Below are 16,257 nucleotides of genomic sequence, written 5' to 3'. Positions count from 1 at the left end.
ATATTCTAATTTTCTGAGATTGTGGATTTTGGGTTTTCATGAGCTGTAAGTCATAATCATCAAAATGATAACAAATCACGACTTGAACTATCTTGCTTTGCATGTAATGAGTCTCTCTCATATATTAGTTTCATCTTTTAAGTTGCATCAGTGAAATAAATGAACGTTTGCACGATATTCTAATTTTTGGAGTTTCACCTGTATAAAAGTTCACCATTTAGGTAGTATTTGTAACATTTACATTTGTAAAAAATACTTTGTGTTTATAGCTCAATTCGTATACTTAAACACCAATAAATATACATTTAAAACCAAAACAATTTGCTAATTAGCACAAATTTGCATCAGAAGTTACCACAGAGTCTGAAACAGAGGATTTACATTGCTCATCTTGCTGTCTTATATCCTGCATTGCTTCTGGGGTTTTCTTTTTTTTTTCATTTAGGTTTGGAGTGGGGAGCATTTACATCTTCTGAATATTTACACAGGGCAGTTTTAACAGCTGTTCTAAAATCTGTCAGTTTGCTTTAAATGATGATATGTTGCCTGTCATTCCAACTTCATATTATGTTTGCTGTAAGCCCCAAAACATCTTCAGATTTAAAGTGTCTCTGTACTATTCTTACTGTGTAAACAGGCATCCAAATGTGTTGCAAGCATGCAGTGGTACAGACTTATCCTTGGTTATATTTAGGATCGCCCCTTTGTGATCTAGGGAAAAATTGAACAGGGGTGATGCTGTGTGCTTAGTATGTGGGCAAGGTTCGATTTGTGTGGTTTAATTATAGTGCATGCATGCTCTAATTTTTTTATTTATATTCTTTTTTTAATTTATAACAGGTTAATAATGTGACAACAAAAAAAAACACGAACAAACCATAAAAATGTTTATATATGAATGGCAAAAAAATACAGATTAGCAAAAAGTAAAAAAAAGTGCAGTAGTACATAAGGGGGCAGATCCACAAAGAAAGTACGCCGGCGTATCTACTGATACGCCGGTGTACTTTTTAAATTTCCCGCGTCGTAACTTTGTTTTGAATCCTCGAAACAAGATACGACTGCATCTGGGTTAGATCCGACAGGCGTACGTCTTTGTACGCCTTCGGATCTTAGATGCAATTCTTCGGCGTCTGCTGGGTGGCGTTCCCGTCGTATTCCGCGTCGAGTATGCAAATTGGCTATTTCTGACAATCCACGAACGTACGAGCGGCCGTCGCATTCTTTTACGCCATTTCCATTCGGATTTTTTCGGCGTATAGTTAAAGCTGCTGTTTGGTGGCGTATGCAATGTTAAGTATGGCCGTCGTTCTCGCGTCGAATTTGAAAATATTTTATTTTGTTTGCGTAAGTCGTCCGTGAATGGGGCTGGACGTAATTTACGTCCACGTCAAAACAATGACGTCCTTGCGACGTTATTTAGCGCAATGCACGGCAGGAAATTTAGGGACGGCGCAGTTCGTTCGGCGCGGGGACGCGCTTCATTTAAATGAAACACGCCCCCTACTCGCCGATTTGAATTAGGCGCCGTTACGCCGCGAGAGATACACTACGCCGCCGTAACTTACGGCGCGAATTCTTTCTGGATTCAAATCTTTAAAAGGTAAGTTACAGCGGCGTAGCGTATCTCACATACGCTACGCCCATGCAATTGTACGAGGATCTGCCCCATAAAGTTTTACTAAACCCAGGATTCACTATATCTGGTCTCCCACAGTACACAGAACGTGCAAATGCAATTATTTTAGTAAATATAAACTGATAAATACCTTTTCTCATCAGCAGTATATAGCAGTCTTGTGACCTTTATCAGTGTCTGGCCAAGCACTGGTTAAAGCTTGTAGGGGGAGTTTTTGTTCTACTCTGACCGTCCTATGAGGCTGCAGGACCTCTGGCTCTCTGTCTGGACATTTCTGATTGGCCCTATACTGATCACATGCACCCTCCCAAGGAAAAAAATAACTCCCTAGCAATACACACAAAACTGAGCATGTACAGAGTGACTCCAAAGGCTCTGCCTTATCGGGAGATGGATTGGTGATGGTAAAAGAATGGGAGGATCAGAGAAGACAGAATCGCACAGCCTTTTTACACAATGCAGAGGATTGACCCCTTTGGAAGTTCTGCTTTAAGGGCTTGTTCCCCACTCCTCTTGAACAATTAAGTACCCGATCATGACAGGTACCCCTCTCCCACTCCGCTTAGGCGATCAAAGCAGATGTTCTTTTCCCTGCTACTGACTTTTATTTATTCCACAGGAGACTTCAACTCTGCTTTAAGACAGGCAAGTTATCGAAGGGTGAATAAAGGGGTTAAATATAATTATTTATTTTAACACTTGTAAGTTTTTGTGTAACAGGCATTATGGGTAGATCAAAGGGTAGGTATCTAATCTGCATACAAACCCTAAACATAAAATATAACAATATTTTTTTTTTCCTATGAGTAAAGACTACTGTCTGCAGACTTCATTCACACAAGAGCTGCTCTTGGTGTGGTTGAGGAGGGGTGGGATCTGGTTTACTCTGCAGAGTGTTCACACCAGACACACTATATAAAAACTACAAAATTAGAAGTTTTAAAAAAATAGACTGACCATTCATTTTTTTGAGAAGATACTGCTATACTTCACACTTGCAAAGAGTTACGCATTTAGGACAGAGTCCTTTTTTCTGGTAAATATTTTATCAAATGGGAAGATAACATTTTAGCCACCCACCATTGTTCTCTACTGTTGCTGCAGCATGCGCCAGAACTGTGGTTTAAAACACTCCGTCAACCTTTAGTAAGGCTCCCATGTAGTCCACCCTTTTGTGATCAGGATGTCGCAATACTAAAAAGTGCCGACCACCCTGTCCCATCAGGGAATTTGTGGCTCTCACATAACCATATGTACTATGGAAAAATGGCACCCAAGTGAAGAGCTGGTGGTACGGGACACGCTAAAGCCCTGTACACACAGTCGGTTTGTCTGATTAAATTGACCGTTTTCATCGGACAAACCGATCGTGTGTGGGCCCCATCGGTTTGTTTTCCATCGGCGAAAAAAAATAGAACATGTTTTAAAGTTTTCCTATGGATAAAAAACTGATAGAGTAAAACGATCGTCTGTGTGGAACTTCATCGGAAAAAAACATGCATGGTCAGAATCAAGTCGACGCATGCTCGGAAGCATTGAACTTCATTTTTCTCAGCACGTCGTAGTGTTTTAGGTCACCGCATTGGACACGGTCAGATTTTTGACTGATGGTGTGTATGCAAGACTGATGAAAGTCAGCTTCATTGGATATTAAACGAAAAAATCCATCTGATATCCGATCGTGTGTACAGGGCATAATCCTTCTTCTGTTTAAGGGAAGTAACTTAGTAAGTAACTGAGTCAGAGCTATGTATAGCTGACTGCAGTAAACCTTTCAGTTGGATAGAGAGAGCCTGAAAGCAAGCATCTTCTGCTGTTTCCCCTTTTTTAGAAAACCCAGCCCAACTAACAGACTTCTGAAAGTCTCAGATTAAGATCACACGCTCTTCCTCTCTCCTAGCATGGATGAAACTTTTTGGTTTAGTCAGTTACACAGAGGTTATCCTTATTAAAAAAAACACCACAACAACTTTTCAAACAGTAGAAATAAACTGTGTATTGTATGTATAACGGATATAAAAAAAAAAAATCTGGGTATAAACTTGTACATTTCAAAAAATGAAAGCCAACCTCTGGGAAAAAATAATAATCCTGCCCCCCCTCCCCACTACCACCTGCACCTATCTAATATGTCTTTAAAAAAAAAAAAGACCCCCCCCCCCCCCCCCTACATTTTAAATAAAAAGGAAGACTGAAAAGAGCTGTCAGTTTTTGTCAAATATTGATGTTTTTATTTAAAAAAAAAAGTTGTGATTAGCGAAGGATGAATAGTGTGGGAAAGGAAGGACTTTTTTTTTTAAAACCCAGGGATGAGTTTTAGAATACAATCGGCCAAAAACCATTCGACTTTCCCATTTAATTATCCACCATCCCGAGAATTCTGAATCATTAACATGCAGACTTTCTCCTTAGCAATCCCGTTCTTTGTTGATAAAACTGCACATGTTAACACACATCAGCGTTGGCTGTCCCTCCTTTCTTAGTATAGCTTATTTCCATATTCTATAATTAGCCTTCCTGGGTAATATGTGTTTGGCACTAACCAGCCACCAGTAACACTAATTAGCCCACAGTGTTCTTTCTTATGGCCGTTATTACTTAAAAAAAATGTTTCTTATTAGTTTTCATTACCATTCACTAGTATTAGTTAAGTGTAATTCTTTGCTTTTGTAAGCATTTATTAGCACGTTACTCTATTTTTCTAACAGTTCACAGCATATGCTGGTTGTATTTACAAGCATTTATTAGCAATCATGTCATCTGTAATTAGTACCCACTAACACAGGGCCTATCTTCCTATATTCATTGTTATTCACATGAAATCAATATCATTAGCACAATTTTTTACCATTTATAACATTAATATTAAGTATTTTTATCTGCTATTGCTCACTCTGCTTCCAATATTCGCTCATAATTATTAATCTACTCGCATCCCTGTACATTCTTATGCAGGTGTGTGTATATCGGTAATAAGCAATCTGTATTCCTACAGCTGTTGAGGAAGTATAATTTACAACATGAAGTGCCAGGCTCTGTTAATGAGAACCAGTATTGTAGAATCTGTGCATCTGTGTGAATTTGGACATCTTAGTAGAGGAAAGACTTTTCTTCCTTATGTCAAAGCTGGTTTCCCGATGGCTTGTGGAGGACAATATTTAAGAAGCATCAGAAGATAGCACAGATCCACACGAGGAATGAAGCAGGGAGCTTAATTTATCCTGGGTCTATAAGTGCAGACACGGAAGTGACTTGCTTCCCCAAAAAGTAGTTAATTAAAATTTATAATGGTTTTTAATCAATTATATATTTTGTGTGTGTGTGTATAATATTTAAAACGTGTGTGTATTTTGAACATTTAAACATAGCAAAGGATTCCCACAGCACCATGGGTTCTCTAAAGAGGCAGTACAGCAGATTTTACGTGCTTTGCAGCTCTCTTTGATTGAAACCCCAGACTAAGCCTTGGCATATAGGAGTAACTGCTAATTCCCTTTCACTTGTATCTTTAGAGCATGTACACACATTTTTATTTTGCTGTAGACAAATCTACAGGTGTAAAAACCAGCAGGGAGGCAGTAATTACATTTTTTTTTTAGAAAACCTTTTTTATTCAGTAAATTTTTGTATTGAAGGTTAAAGAGCAAATAAAGCAAAAGAAAATGCATAGAGTTTTGCAAAGTTTTGATTACATTTTGTTTGCTTGCGCAAGTAATAATTCACACATAGACTATGTTTAGCAAAACGGACAACACATTTTTTTGGGAAGATTAGAACATCCAGTATATAACACAGAAATATCAGTTGAATCCTTAGAAGTTCTGCATATTGTCCACAAATCAATATGAAACAAAAAGAGTAAACAGTCAGAAGAAGAGGCAGAGTGGTATTGGGCAGGAGAAGGGGAGGTAGAGTCAGCTGGGGGTGGCAACAATGCGCTCCGATCTGAGTACACAAAAGTGGTGGTTGCTTTAGATACAAAAGTCGGCAATGGAATTTTCATGGAAAGTAGTTGGTATTCCATGGTTCCCAGACTCGCAAAAACATAAACATACTGCCCTGAAGCCTAGCTGTCAACTTCTCATTAAGTCCAAAGAACCTCAGACACAGATGTGTTTTGAGAGCTAGGCATTCGCTATTTTTCGTTTCTTAGCTGTAAGGATGTGGGTCAAGAGAGTAAATTGGGATTGGGTTTCCGATTGAGAAGTGCTTCAAGAAGCTCATTGGCAATTCTCTGCAAAAAAGGGTATGTAACGTGCCATATACTTGTTGCCAGAGCCGCTGTACCACCAGGCAAGTCCACCACGTGTAAAAAAAAGAGCTGGCCTCTGAACAGCCACATAAGCAATGCAAAGATCCATTAGGGTTAATATGTGATAGTCTAGTAGGGACCAATGAAGCAGTACTTTTGTAGTTGGGTTCACCTGCAGTTGCATTATGAGTACGAATGCAAGATTTTTGTGGTAGCTTTGGTCCCAGGGCTTATGGTCAATAGACAACTGTAAACCTCATTCCCACTTACTGACATAGTTTACTTGTGTTTGTTTAGAGGTTAAAGGGGTTGTAAAGGTTTGTTTTTTATTTTCTAAATAGGTGACTTTAAGCTAGTGCATTGTTGGTTCACTTACCTTTTCCTTCAATTTCCTTTCTAAATATTTTTTTCTTTGTTTTCTTTGTCTGAATTTCTCAATTCCTGTTCCTTCTCAGTAAGCTGTTCTAAATGACTTTCCACTGCTCGGATGATGGTGGAAAGCTTACTGAGGAGAAACCGGAAGTGAGAAATTCAAACAAAGAAAAAAAAAACATTTAGAAGGGAAATCGAATGAAAAAGGTAAGTGAACCAACAATGCACTAGCTTAAAGGAACTAATTTAGAAAATAAAAGACAATCCTTTACAACCCCTTTAATGTGTCATAAAGTAGAGTGACTAGCCCCTCAGTGTGGGGGCTATTTTTACATTTAAATTCAAAAGCTGTGAGGGTTAGAAAATCTCCCTTAAGGCGCACGGTTGATGTGCACAACTCTGTTTAACCTGTAGATGGCAACATAGTTATGAAAAGAGCAAGCAATGTTTTTTTTGGAGGTCAGCAAAGGGTTTAAATCCTCTAAGGGGTCAATAAAGAGTGAAAAATGTTTGAAGACCCCAGGGGATTCAAAGGCAGGAAGGAGGGTTTTGTGAATAATAGACAATAGTGGCATTTGGGGGTAGAGCACCCTTCTTGAATACTTGACTGTCCCAGTGCTGTAATGAATGCTGTGTGATCGAGTTCAGAAGAGTTTTCCGGTCCCGAGGGTGGAGCCACAACAGGTTATGAATAGACAGGAGAGCGCAACCAGCAACTTCCTGCTGAACCCCAAACAGTGTTTAAGAGCTGGTATAATATTCAGTTTAGAAATTTGTGCAGCTTGGTAATATCTCAAGAAGTTTGAGATGCCCAGCCCCCTATTTGGTCTGGTTTGAAACATGTTTAGATGTTTACAGCCCCTCCACATGAAACGCATTACCTGACCTTGGATGGAGCTCATGCAACATTTAGAAATTTGTAATTGTAAGACCCTAAATTGCAACAATAAAAATTAAGTACCTACCTAATTTATTATACCTATATGCCCAAACCAGCACAGGTTGTGGATAGCCCAATTCTGCAGGTGAGATTTGGGTTTCCTGACTAATGGGAGGATACCTGGCTTCAAGAAGAGTAGAATAATTACTCATCAAATAAACGCCCAAAAACTGTAGTATGTGGTGTTCCCATTATTATTCACAGATTTGTTGAAGATTGTGGAGCTGAGGGGGGGCATATTTAGAGCATTTGATTTTGTGGAATTAACCTGCAAGCCAAACCGCATTAGCATCTTATGTAAATTGGGCTGGGAGATTAGGGTGTTGGCTATTGTCAGGGTGACATCATCCACAAAGTGGCTCAACTTGTAGTGGTGGGCAGCTATTGACAGACTGGATTATGTCTGGGGAGTCCCATATCAATTGGGCCAAAGGCTCAATATCCAGAGCAAACATGAGTAGAGATAGGGGGCAACCCTGGCTGGTTCCCTGCTTGATAGAGATATAAGGGGATTTAAAGCCTGCATACTTCACATATGCCATGGGGGAGTAAAAAGGTTCTAGATTAACAGGCAGATCTTGGGGAAACAGTCTCACTTCTATAATATGTAAAAAAGGCAAGGCCAGGACATAGTGTTGAAGGCCTTTTGTATATCAAGTGAAAAGAGCATAAGTGGTTTCTTCTCATAGAGACCTCAACCAGGAGAGCGTTTTATGTATATTGTCACTAACCTATCAAATGGCAATAAATGTGACTTAATCTTGGTGGATACGGCCTCCTTTGCCTTGGTTTATCCTGATGACCAGAATTTTGTAGTGGAGTTTAATATTGACACTTATTAGGGATATTAATCAGAAGTTATACCAATTGGTGTCATTGGAGTTGGGTTTAGGAATCATAGAGATGTTGGCTAGTAGGGATTTTGGTTGAAAAGAATGTTGGTCATGGAGATCGGTAAAAGCCTAGCGCAAATAAGGTGCTATATTATCTGTGGAGCATTTATGAGAGATTGAGAAGCCATCTGGTCCCAGTCTTTTGCGTGTTTTATTAGGCAACACAACCTCTTCATCTCAAATTGGAGAGTTTAGCACCTGGCGAAAGGCCACAGACATGCTGCTGTTGTAGAATAAGTGTTGGCGGAGCTATAGAGGTCAGTTGTCGGTAAAAAAAGGAACAATTTGGGGGGGCTGCTCATATGCATGTGCTTCCTAGTATGGTGGTGATGGAGCTTTTGGAACATCTCCACACTAGCTGGGAATCTGACTCATTGGCCTTGAGATAAAACGTACTTCATATGTCAAAATAGCTTTTTTTTGTCGGTCTACTAGAGCTTCTCTTCTGCTCTTGCAATGTACCCCACATAATGCAGTACACACAGTAGAGCTGCACAATTAATCGTTACAAAATCATGATCTCGATTCAACTCCCCTGATGATCTCCAATGCAGTTTGCCGATTCTTTCATACAAGTGGGGAGACTTTAATTGCTCACTCAGCTGTCATAGGAAAATATCCGGGCAGTCTGCCAAGTTTTTAAAATCATGAAACATTGTAACCGACTTCCTTCTTAGATTTTTTTTCTGATACTTGTTTCTTAAGTTTAGGTCAATATTTTTTTGCAAGAAAATTACTTGGAACCCCCAAACATTATATATATTTTAGCAGAGACCCTAGGGAATAAAATGGCAATTGCTTCAATATTTTATGTCGCACTGTATTTGCCCAGTGGTCTTTCAAATACATGTTTTTGTAAAAAATACATTTCAATGAAAAAAAAAACGAAACGGTAAAGTTGGCCACATTTTTTTTGTTTTAATGTGAAAGATGTTACGCCGCGAGAATTGCGAGAGAATCGTGATCTATCTTCTAAGCAAAAAAATCGTGATTCTCATTTTAGCCACAATCGTGCAGCTCTAACACACAGGTGTGGTAACGTAATGCTGTGTTAAAAATTAAGCAGCATGTCGCTGTTATGTGGCATTACTGCTTGTCAGCTGCCTCCAATAATTTTGATGGAAGTGCGACGTAACTTCCCTTAAGTATTTCCTGTACCCCAGAATGCACTGGGAAATGGAGAATTAGGACAGAGCAGCCCCAGCACATTTGGTAAAGTAACACAATTGGCTTCTGTGTGGCAAAAGCATCAGCCAGCAATACTGACGGTGCCAAGCAGAAGCAGAGGCATTGAGCATTATTGCCAGTGGCAAAGCTTTTTGTGTCCCCAAAATGTTGGTGCCAGCAAGAGTCGGTACCTTTGACTGACAGTCTTTCCATGATTCTTTTGTGCTGGACCAAGCCAAGTGTGAAAGATATCAAAAGTATATGAATCTGTCTTGCAAATAATTAACAAAAAGGCCTGCTATTGCACCACAGCCTAATCGCCCCTTAAAGCAGATAATTTCCTCTCCATCACTTCCCCTACTTCCCTCTGAAAATACAACATTTTCATGGGCATTTAAAACAAGCATTCTTGATGCTTTTTATATGCTTCAAAACCATGTCATAAGTGTTATAGCTATAACACTGAGAATTGCTTCATTCTTCATAATCACGCGTGAACAAGGCCTTAGAGAGCTGGGGGGTGGAGACTGTTCGGGGGGGGGGGGAGGGCGTCGGCACAACACTGGCCATTGAAGTACAAGAAGACTGTGCACCCAGCATAGCTAGAAAATTCACCATGCTGGGATGAATGTGCTACCAAATCTAGTGTGGTCAGTTTGAAGTAAGGAAGCTGGGGAACTGGCAGGATCACCAAGTATTTCACACAAAGGAAAACATTCAAAGATAACCAGATACTTTTTCATACATTTGTGGCTGCACTTTCTGCCTACATTTCTCTGTACCTAGTAAAAGATCTATAGTATGTATTTAAAAAATAATAATTGAAGATTGGTGGAAGAGAAGCCATCAAAGAAGGTTGTGAAAACGGATACATTGATTACTCTGTTCTGTTGGGGATATCTTCACTTCCTGTCTAGAAGACACAATAGTAAATAACTGTTAATATCTAAAATTTTAAGGGAAATTCCCTCTTTTGCAGTTGTCACCGGAACAGGTGTCCGGTTTGAATGATTTTCCTCTACCTCTGGTTCTGGTGAAAACTCTGAAAATCCATCATTTTTTGTTTAGATAACATTGGACACCAGGGCACCTAGAGAGAGTGAATCTCCCTACTGGTAACACAGGCCGCAATTCAATTCTGATATAAGATGTACGCTGAACACGCCTTCCTTCTTTCCTTCCTTCCTTTTTTTTTTTTTTTTTATAAATAAAATCAAGACAGAAATGGAAAAAGTGAAAAAATTACTCTAATTGTAACTGGGTGAACCAACTAAATGCTTTGGCAGGGTTGGGTGTATACTGTTTCGGTAAAAGATGCCCAGGGTTAATATGAAAACCTTCATATAGCTGATCATCAAAACTGCATGTAAATTTATTCTTTGCGAATGGGGCAAAATCATTTTTCTATGCGGTTCAAAAATGTGTGAATTGGGGAAAATACCACAATATGGCCACTAGATGGTGATATTATAGGAAAGTATGCTCATCGGCCCCATCTAGTGGTCATAATGTGGTATTATCCACATTCAAACGGCAGATAATAAAGCTTGAGAATATTTGATTTTGCACATTTCGAAAAAAGCTATGCAGATTTTATAAAAAAATTTATAAAAAAAAAAAAAAAAAAAAAAAAAAGCAGTTCTAGAAACAATAGGAGGTGAATTATATATATATATATATATATATATATATATATATATATATATATATATATATATATATATATATATATATATATAATTCACCTCCTATTGTTTCTAGAACTGCTTTTTTTTTTTTTTTTTTTTTTTAGAATCAAGATTTTATAACCAACTTTTTTTATATAGAATTATTTCAGTGACATACTCTCAGTATTTAAGATACAAGTGCTCATTGGTTGTGTTCTGCCTTTAAAAGACATTAGCATGCCCTAGATGTGTTTTATTTCCTTGTCTGCTAATGAATGTTTAAACCAAAATGTTTTACACACAGGCAAAGCTTCGTGCAGGTTTTCTCGGATCTAAAGGAACAATTTAGCCGGATTTCCAAGTTATCTAGAAGACAAAGCCACCTCCTAAAGTTAGAAATCGCATCTAGTAATGGTATGATGTTCTTTCGATTTCACATTGAATGAAATGGATGCTTCCATATCTCCTGATCTAACTGTAACTGCTTCATACCTATAAAAAGGGCTAGATTAAACACAGCAAGCATGGTTTTTACATGAATGTGAACCTGTGAGGGCAGGGATTCGGAACTTACCATAGCTGACTTCTATTGCTTTGCGGTTTTTTTTTTTTTTTTAGCGTTTGTTTTTTTTTGTTTTTTCAAACCTGCAAGGCAAAGTTATAATGTGCTAGTAATGCATCGCATACTCGCACATTATGTAATACTTACCTTAAAATGAAGCCCTCCAGCAGCGCACTTTTACTGCAGGGCTTCCATCTTCACCCAGTCTTAGTTCCGGGTTGGCAGGCTTTGGACCTTTGAGTCGACGAGCCGAGGTCTCTGCTGCGCATGCACACAGGAGCCACTGTTCATGGCACAGGGCTCTGTAGGAACAGCACGGTATGCCGTCCGTTCAAAGTGCATGCGCTGGTGATGTCACAAGTAAATATCTCCTACATGGTTCATGTTTTGGTTCATGTTTAGGAGATACTTACTTTACCTATAGGTAAAAAACGTGCATGGGAGTTTACTTTGCAGCAAAAGCAAGGAAGCATAAAAAAACATATTCATTTGCTTTACTAAACACAAATTCTGTGCTCGTAGAAAAAACAATTCAAAATGTACAAAGCATCATAAAATAGGCATACAATATACACATGCACAAACTATCTATACTTCTTAGCAAATTAGTATGTATAATGTATGCAAGAGGGATACACTATAAAAGCTAAGTTGGGTTGTAGATTTAGGGTCATTCCCAGGTAACTTTCCTATTTTTAAGTCTTTCTTTATGAGGGAGTCCTCACCCAGGATCTTCCAGGCTGCTTCTTGCTTATTGAAGTTTTGCAAAAGCTTCTCCCAGTTCCTTTGTGTCCTCAGCACATGGCTTGTTCAAGGCCTTTGTTCCCTCCCCCTACTTCCTGTAGCACACTTCTTGAACTTCTCGTTCTGGGCTCATGAACCAGTCCAGCAAGTTCATTAGCATATGAATAGGGGAAGCCTAGCTTCTAAAAGCAATACATAGTCTTAAAAATGTCATTCCATATTTATGCTATAAAAATCACTAAAGTAGCCATAGCAACACAATTTTAAAGATGCGTGGCATTGGCGAATAATTTTCAGCGCCAAAATTGCAGGACTGCTGGTTTTTTAAACAAACACTGGGTGGTTTTTGCACCAATCCCAAAGCAGGATGGCTTCTGATAAGAAAAAGGTAAGGATGGATTTGTAGATCATTGTGTTGGTGATTTAGGATTCAGGGATAAACTGAGTTTCAGAAAAACTGCTCAACATACAGTTAGAATATTGTATATGGGAATTGTATTCTGCCACATGATTTGTAATTCTGTCCTGAGATTCTGGTATCACTGCCAGACTGCACAACCAGGGTGACATGACTTATTTTCTGTGCTGCAATACCTTTTATTTTGGACCCAATAATTTCACCAGTGGGTTTCTGTGCTTCTATATGCAATGCAGACAGCTTTTGGCTGTACATAGTTTCTTGAAAACCTCACAGCACTTGATACTTGCCCCTGTACTCCTGTGACCCAGGGAAAATTCAGACCAAAGCAGGATAGAGATTTATACTGCTCAACGTTTAGTGGATAAGGCATGGCAGATATGCAATTTCAAGAAAGTTTAAATGTGCCATTTCCTTTCTTGTGTTTATAGAGGCTCCTGCATGTTCCTCTAAAAAATATACTCTGATTGACATTGTGTAACTGTATTTTCTTCAGTCTTTAACCACTTGCCTACTGTGCACATACACCCCCTTCCCGCCCAGACGAGACTTTAGCTTCCGGCACTGCGTCGCTTTAACGTTGTAGTTTTTCACGTCATAAAAAACGGTCGTATGTAGGCTTTAATGACGTGAAAAAAACGTGCATGCTCAGAAGCAAGTTATAAAACGGTAGCGCTCGTTCTGGTAAAACTAGCGTTCGTAATAGAGAGACTGAAAAGCACGAAGACTGAAAAGCCCGAATCGTCTCTCACTAAACTTTTAATAACACGAAATCGGCAAAAGCAGCCCAAAGGGTGGCGCAATGGAACTTCCCCTTTATAGTGCCGTCGTACGTGTTGTACATCACCGCGCTTTGCTAGAGCATTTTCTCTTGCGTTCATGGACGGACACAGCCTTAATTTTGACTTAGTGGGTATTAGCCTTCCTTTAGGAGTTGACTAGGCAGAAACTTATATAAAAGGTTAACTTATCATACACACCCTATAGCCCCGCCCAGGGGGCGGGCACTCTGGGTATAACCCCTCTCTCTGCATCTCGCAGATCAGTTTTTTTTCTGCTTAGTTTTTAGGAGAAGACATTGCTCCCTTCAGGCCCATAGCTTGAATGCTGTTAGTTCAAGATTCTGGATTTTTATTTTTTATTTTTTTCCTGTGATCTTCGATCAACTGCCGACTGGGCGACAGGCTGGATCCTAGATCCTTGTATTCTTCCCAGTTTCGGCCATCCAGCATGTGCCGACTGTAGCTGCGCGCTGGATCGTCCACGACATGCCCGTCGCTCTACGGGTGGACGGTGAGCTATGCACTCCAGGGCTTGCATAAAGACCGGTCTACAGGGCCGAGTCGCAGTAGCCTGGCCGACAGTCATCTCCGTTACCATGCGGAAGATGCACTGTCCAGGATGCTCCAGCATAAAAACACAGGAGAGTTGTCAGGACCATTAAGGTAAGTACTCACCGAGGCCGAGATGCTGAGGGCGGCTCACCTTTGCGACCCTGTGCAGACCGCTCCCTGGAGTTAGAACAGAGAAGGGACGGCACAAGGAGGCACCGGTGCCGGGAACTGGTAGGCAGACTTGGTGCAGCTGACGAAAACAGGGCAGGTGCAGAGGACTGGAGACAGTCGTTGATCAGGCAGGAACAGGCAGGTAAGTCCAGAAGGGACCAACAGGAAACAAGGCAAATCCGGGTCACCGGCCGTGGGTCAGGAGTTGGAGAGATCAGAGGAAGTCCGTGAGAGCAAGCCAAGGTCAAGGGGCAGGAGACAACAGCAAATCCGATAAGCAGGCAGGGGTCAAGTGTAGGAGACGGCAGAGAATAGTCAAGGTCCAATCCGGGTCAAACAGGTCAGGGTATTCAGGTTTCAAGGTTCTCTCACAGGGTAAAGCTGACAACGAACCAGCAATTAGCAAGGAGGAAGGGGGCTGGCTTAAATAGGTCGCTCAGGCCACTGATTGGTCCAAAGTAACATAGGTTCAGCACCAGGCTCCAACGGACAGCAAGCAAAGTAACACTTGAGCAGTGGCTCAGAGGCAAAGAGCTGGACTTGTAATGGATAGGTCCTAGGTTCAAATCCACCCAGAGCCAACTGGGGAATGTGACCGTAAAGGGCAGTGCCCTGACAGTGCCCCCCCCCCCCCTAGGGGCGGACTCCGGACGCCCAAACTGTCCACTAGTTCTGGATGCTCCTGATGGATCAAACGGGGAGCATGTAGATCTTTACTTTTTCTTTTTGGACTTTTTTGATCCTGAAGTTCTGGTAGGGGGCGCCCTCCTTGCTTGTAAGGCCTGTTCAAAAGTCGCCAGATCCTGTTTACAGACCATAGTACCATTTGAGGCATATGTACAGTCTGGAGGGAGAACTTCACTTGGGGGAATATGATCTGGAACTTCAACTGGGGACACAGGAACTGAAGACACAGGAACTGGAACTGGGAAACAGAAACTGGAAACATAAGAACTGGAACTGGGGACACTGGAACTGAAGACACTGGAACTGGGGACACTGGAACTGGGGACACTGGAACTGGGGACACTGGAACTGGGGACACTGGAACTGGGGACACTGGAACTGGGGACAGTGGAACTGGGGACACTGGAACTGCAGACACTGGAACTGCAGACACTGGAACTGCAGACACTGGAACTGCAGACACTGGAGCCGGAACTGGGGACACTGGAGAGGTAGGTACATATTCTGAGGCATAGAAAAAACTCCCAATAGTACCCAGCTGAAGAAGCTTTGGCCGAGGTGGGCGAGTTGGGCAGAGCGATATAAGGTGCCCGCTAGCACCACAATAAAAGCAAAGTCCATAGCCTCTCCTCCGCTCTCTTGCTACCTCAGATAGGCTGGACCGGATGGCCCCGATCTGCATGGGTTCTTCCTCCTCCAAGGTAGGCGTGTGTGCATCCACAGAAATGTCAAGACCTTGTGATGGGGAAACTTCCAGGCTGGGCACATACGGAGTCTCATAATTTGGCACACACTGGGCTGGCTGGAGGTCATAACCGTACTGGGGCTTCCTATCCTTGGGTACCCGTAGGCCCCGTGAACTAAGAGCAGACCTGGGAGTGCTGGTCCTCTTGGAAGCAGGGATATATGAGTCCAGAGCAGACATGAACGTCTCCCAGCTGTCCAAGACTGGACTTTTTTCCTGCAGCAGCAGGTGAGCCCACGATTTGACCTGCCCTGTTAGCAAGTTGACGGAGGCTCTAACCTTAATATAGTCCGTGGCATAGGTCCTAGGTTTAAGGGTAAACAATAGCTCACAGTCGGTTTTAAAGCACAAGAAGGATGCACGGCTACCATCAAATTTTTCTGGCATGACAACAAAAGGTTCATAACATGCTGGTTCCGGGGCTGGACGTGTTGTCCCTTTAAATTTTTGGACTTCTTGTTGTAGTTCCTGAATAGTATGGTTCAGGCTGGAGACTTGCAGAGCCAGGGAGGTGAGCATCTTGTACAAGTCTGCGGACTCCATATTATTAGTTAGTCCATTATGTAAGGGTTTACCTTCTTGCAATTTTTGAACGGCAACCGTCAAAACAGACACCTGTTGACACAGGTTTTCAAGGGGTGAGCATGCCCTGTCGGCCTCAGACAT

General features: G+C 41.1%; 1 protein-coding gene across 2 annotated transcripts in view; it reads left to right on the top strand.

Annotated features, from left to right (window-relative positions):
- The window catches only part of TANK (TRAF family member associated NFKB activator), a 123,833-nt gene that overhangs the window by 73,865 nt on the left and 33,711 nt on the right, over positions 1–16,257 (top strand). For both annotated transcript variants that reach the window (XM_040357874.1, XM_040357875.1), the window contains exon 8: positions 11,235–11,344. In XM_040357874.1, the coding sequence (XP_040213808.1) occupies positions 11,235–11,344 (110 nt within the window). The remainder of the gene's footprint in view (positions 1–11,234; positions 11,345–16,257) is intronic.

This window comes from Rana temporaria, chromosome 6 (genome assembly GCF_905171775.1).
Source record: "Rana temporaria chromosome 6, aRanTem1.1, whole genome shotgun sequence".
NCBI classification, from domain to species: domain Eukaryota; kingdom Metazoa; phylum Chordata; class Amphibia; order Anura; family Ranidae; genus Rana; species Rana temporaria.
Note: the sequence above shows the minus strand (reverse complement) of the source record. Positions and strands in the feature narration are given on the sequence as shown.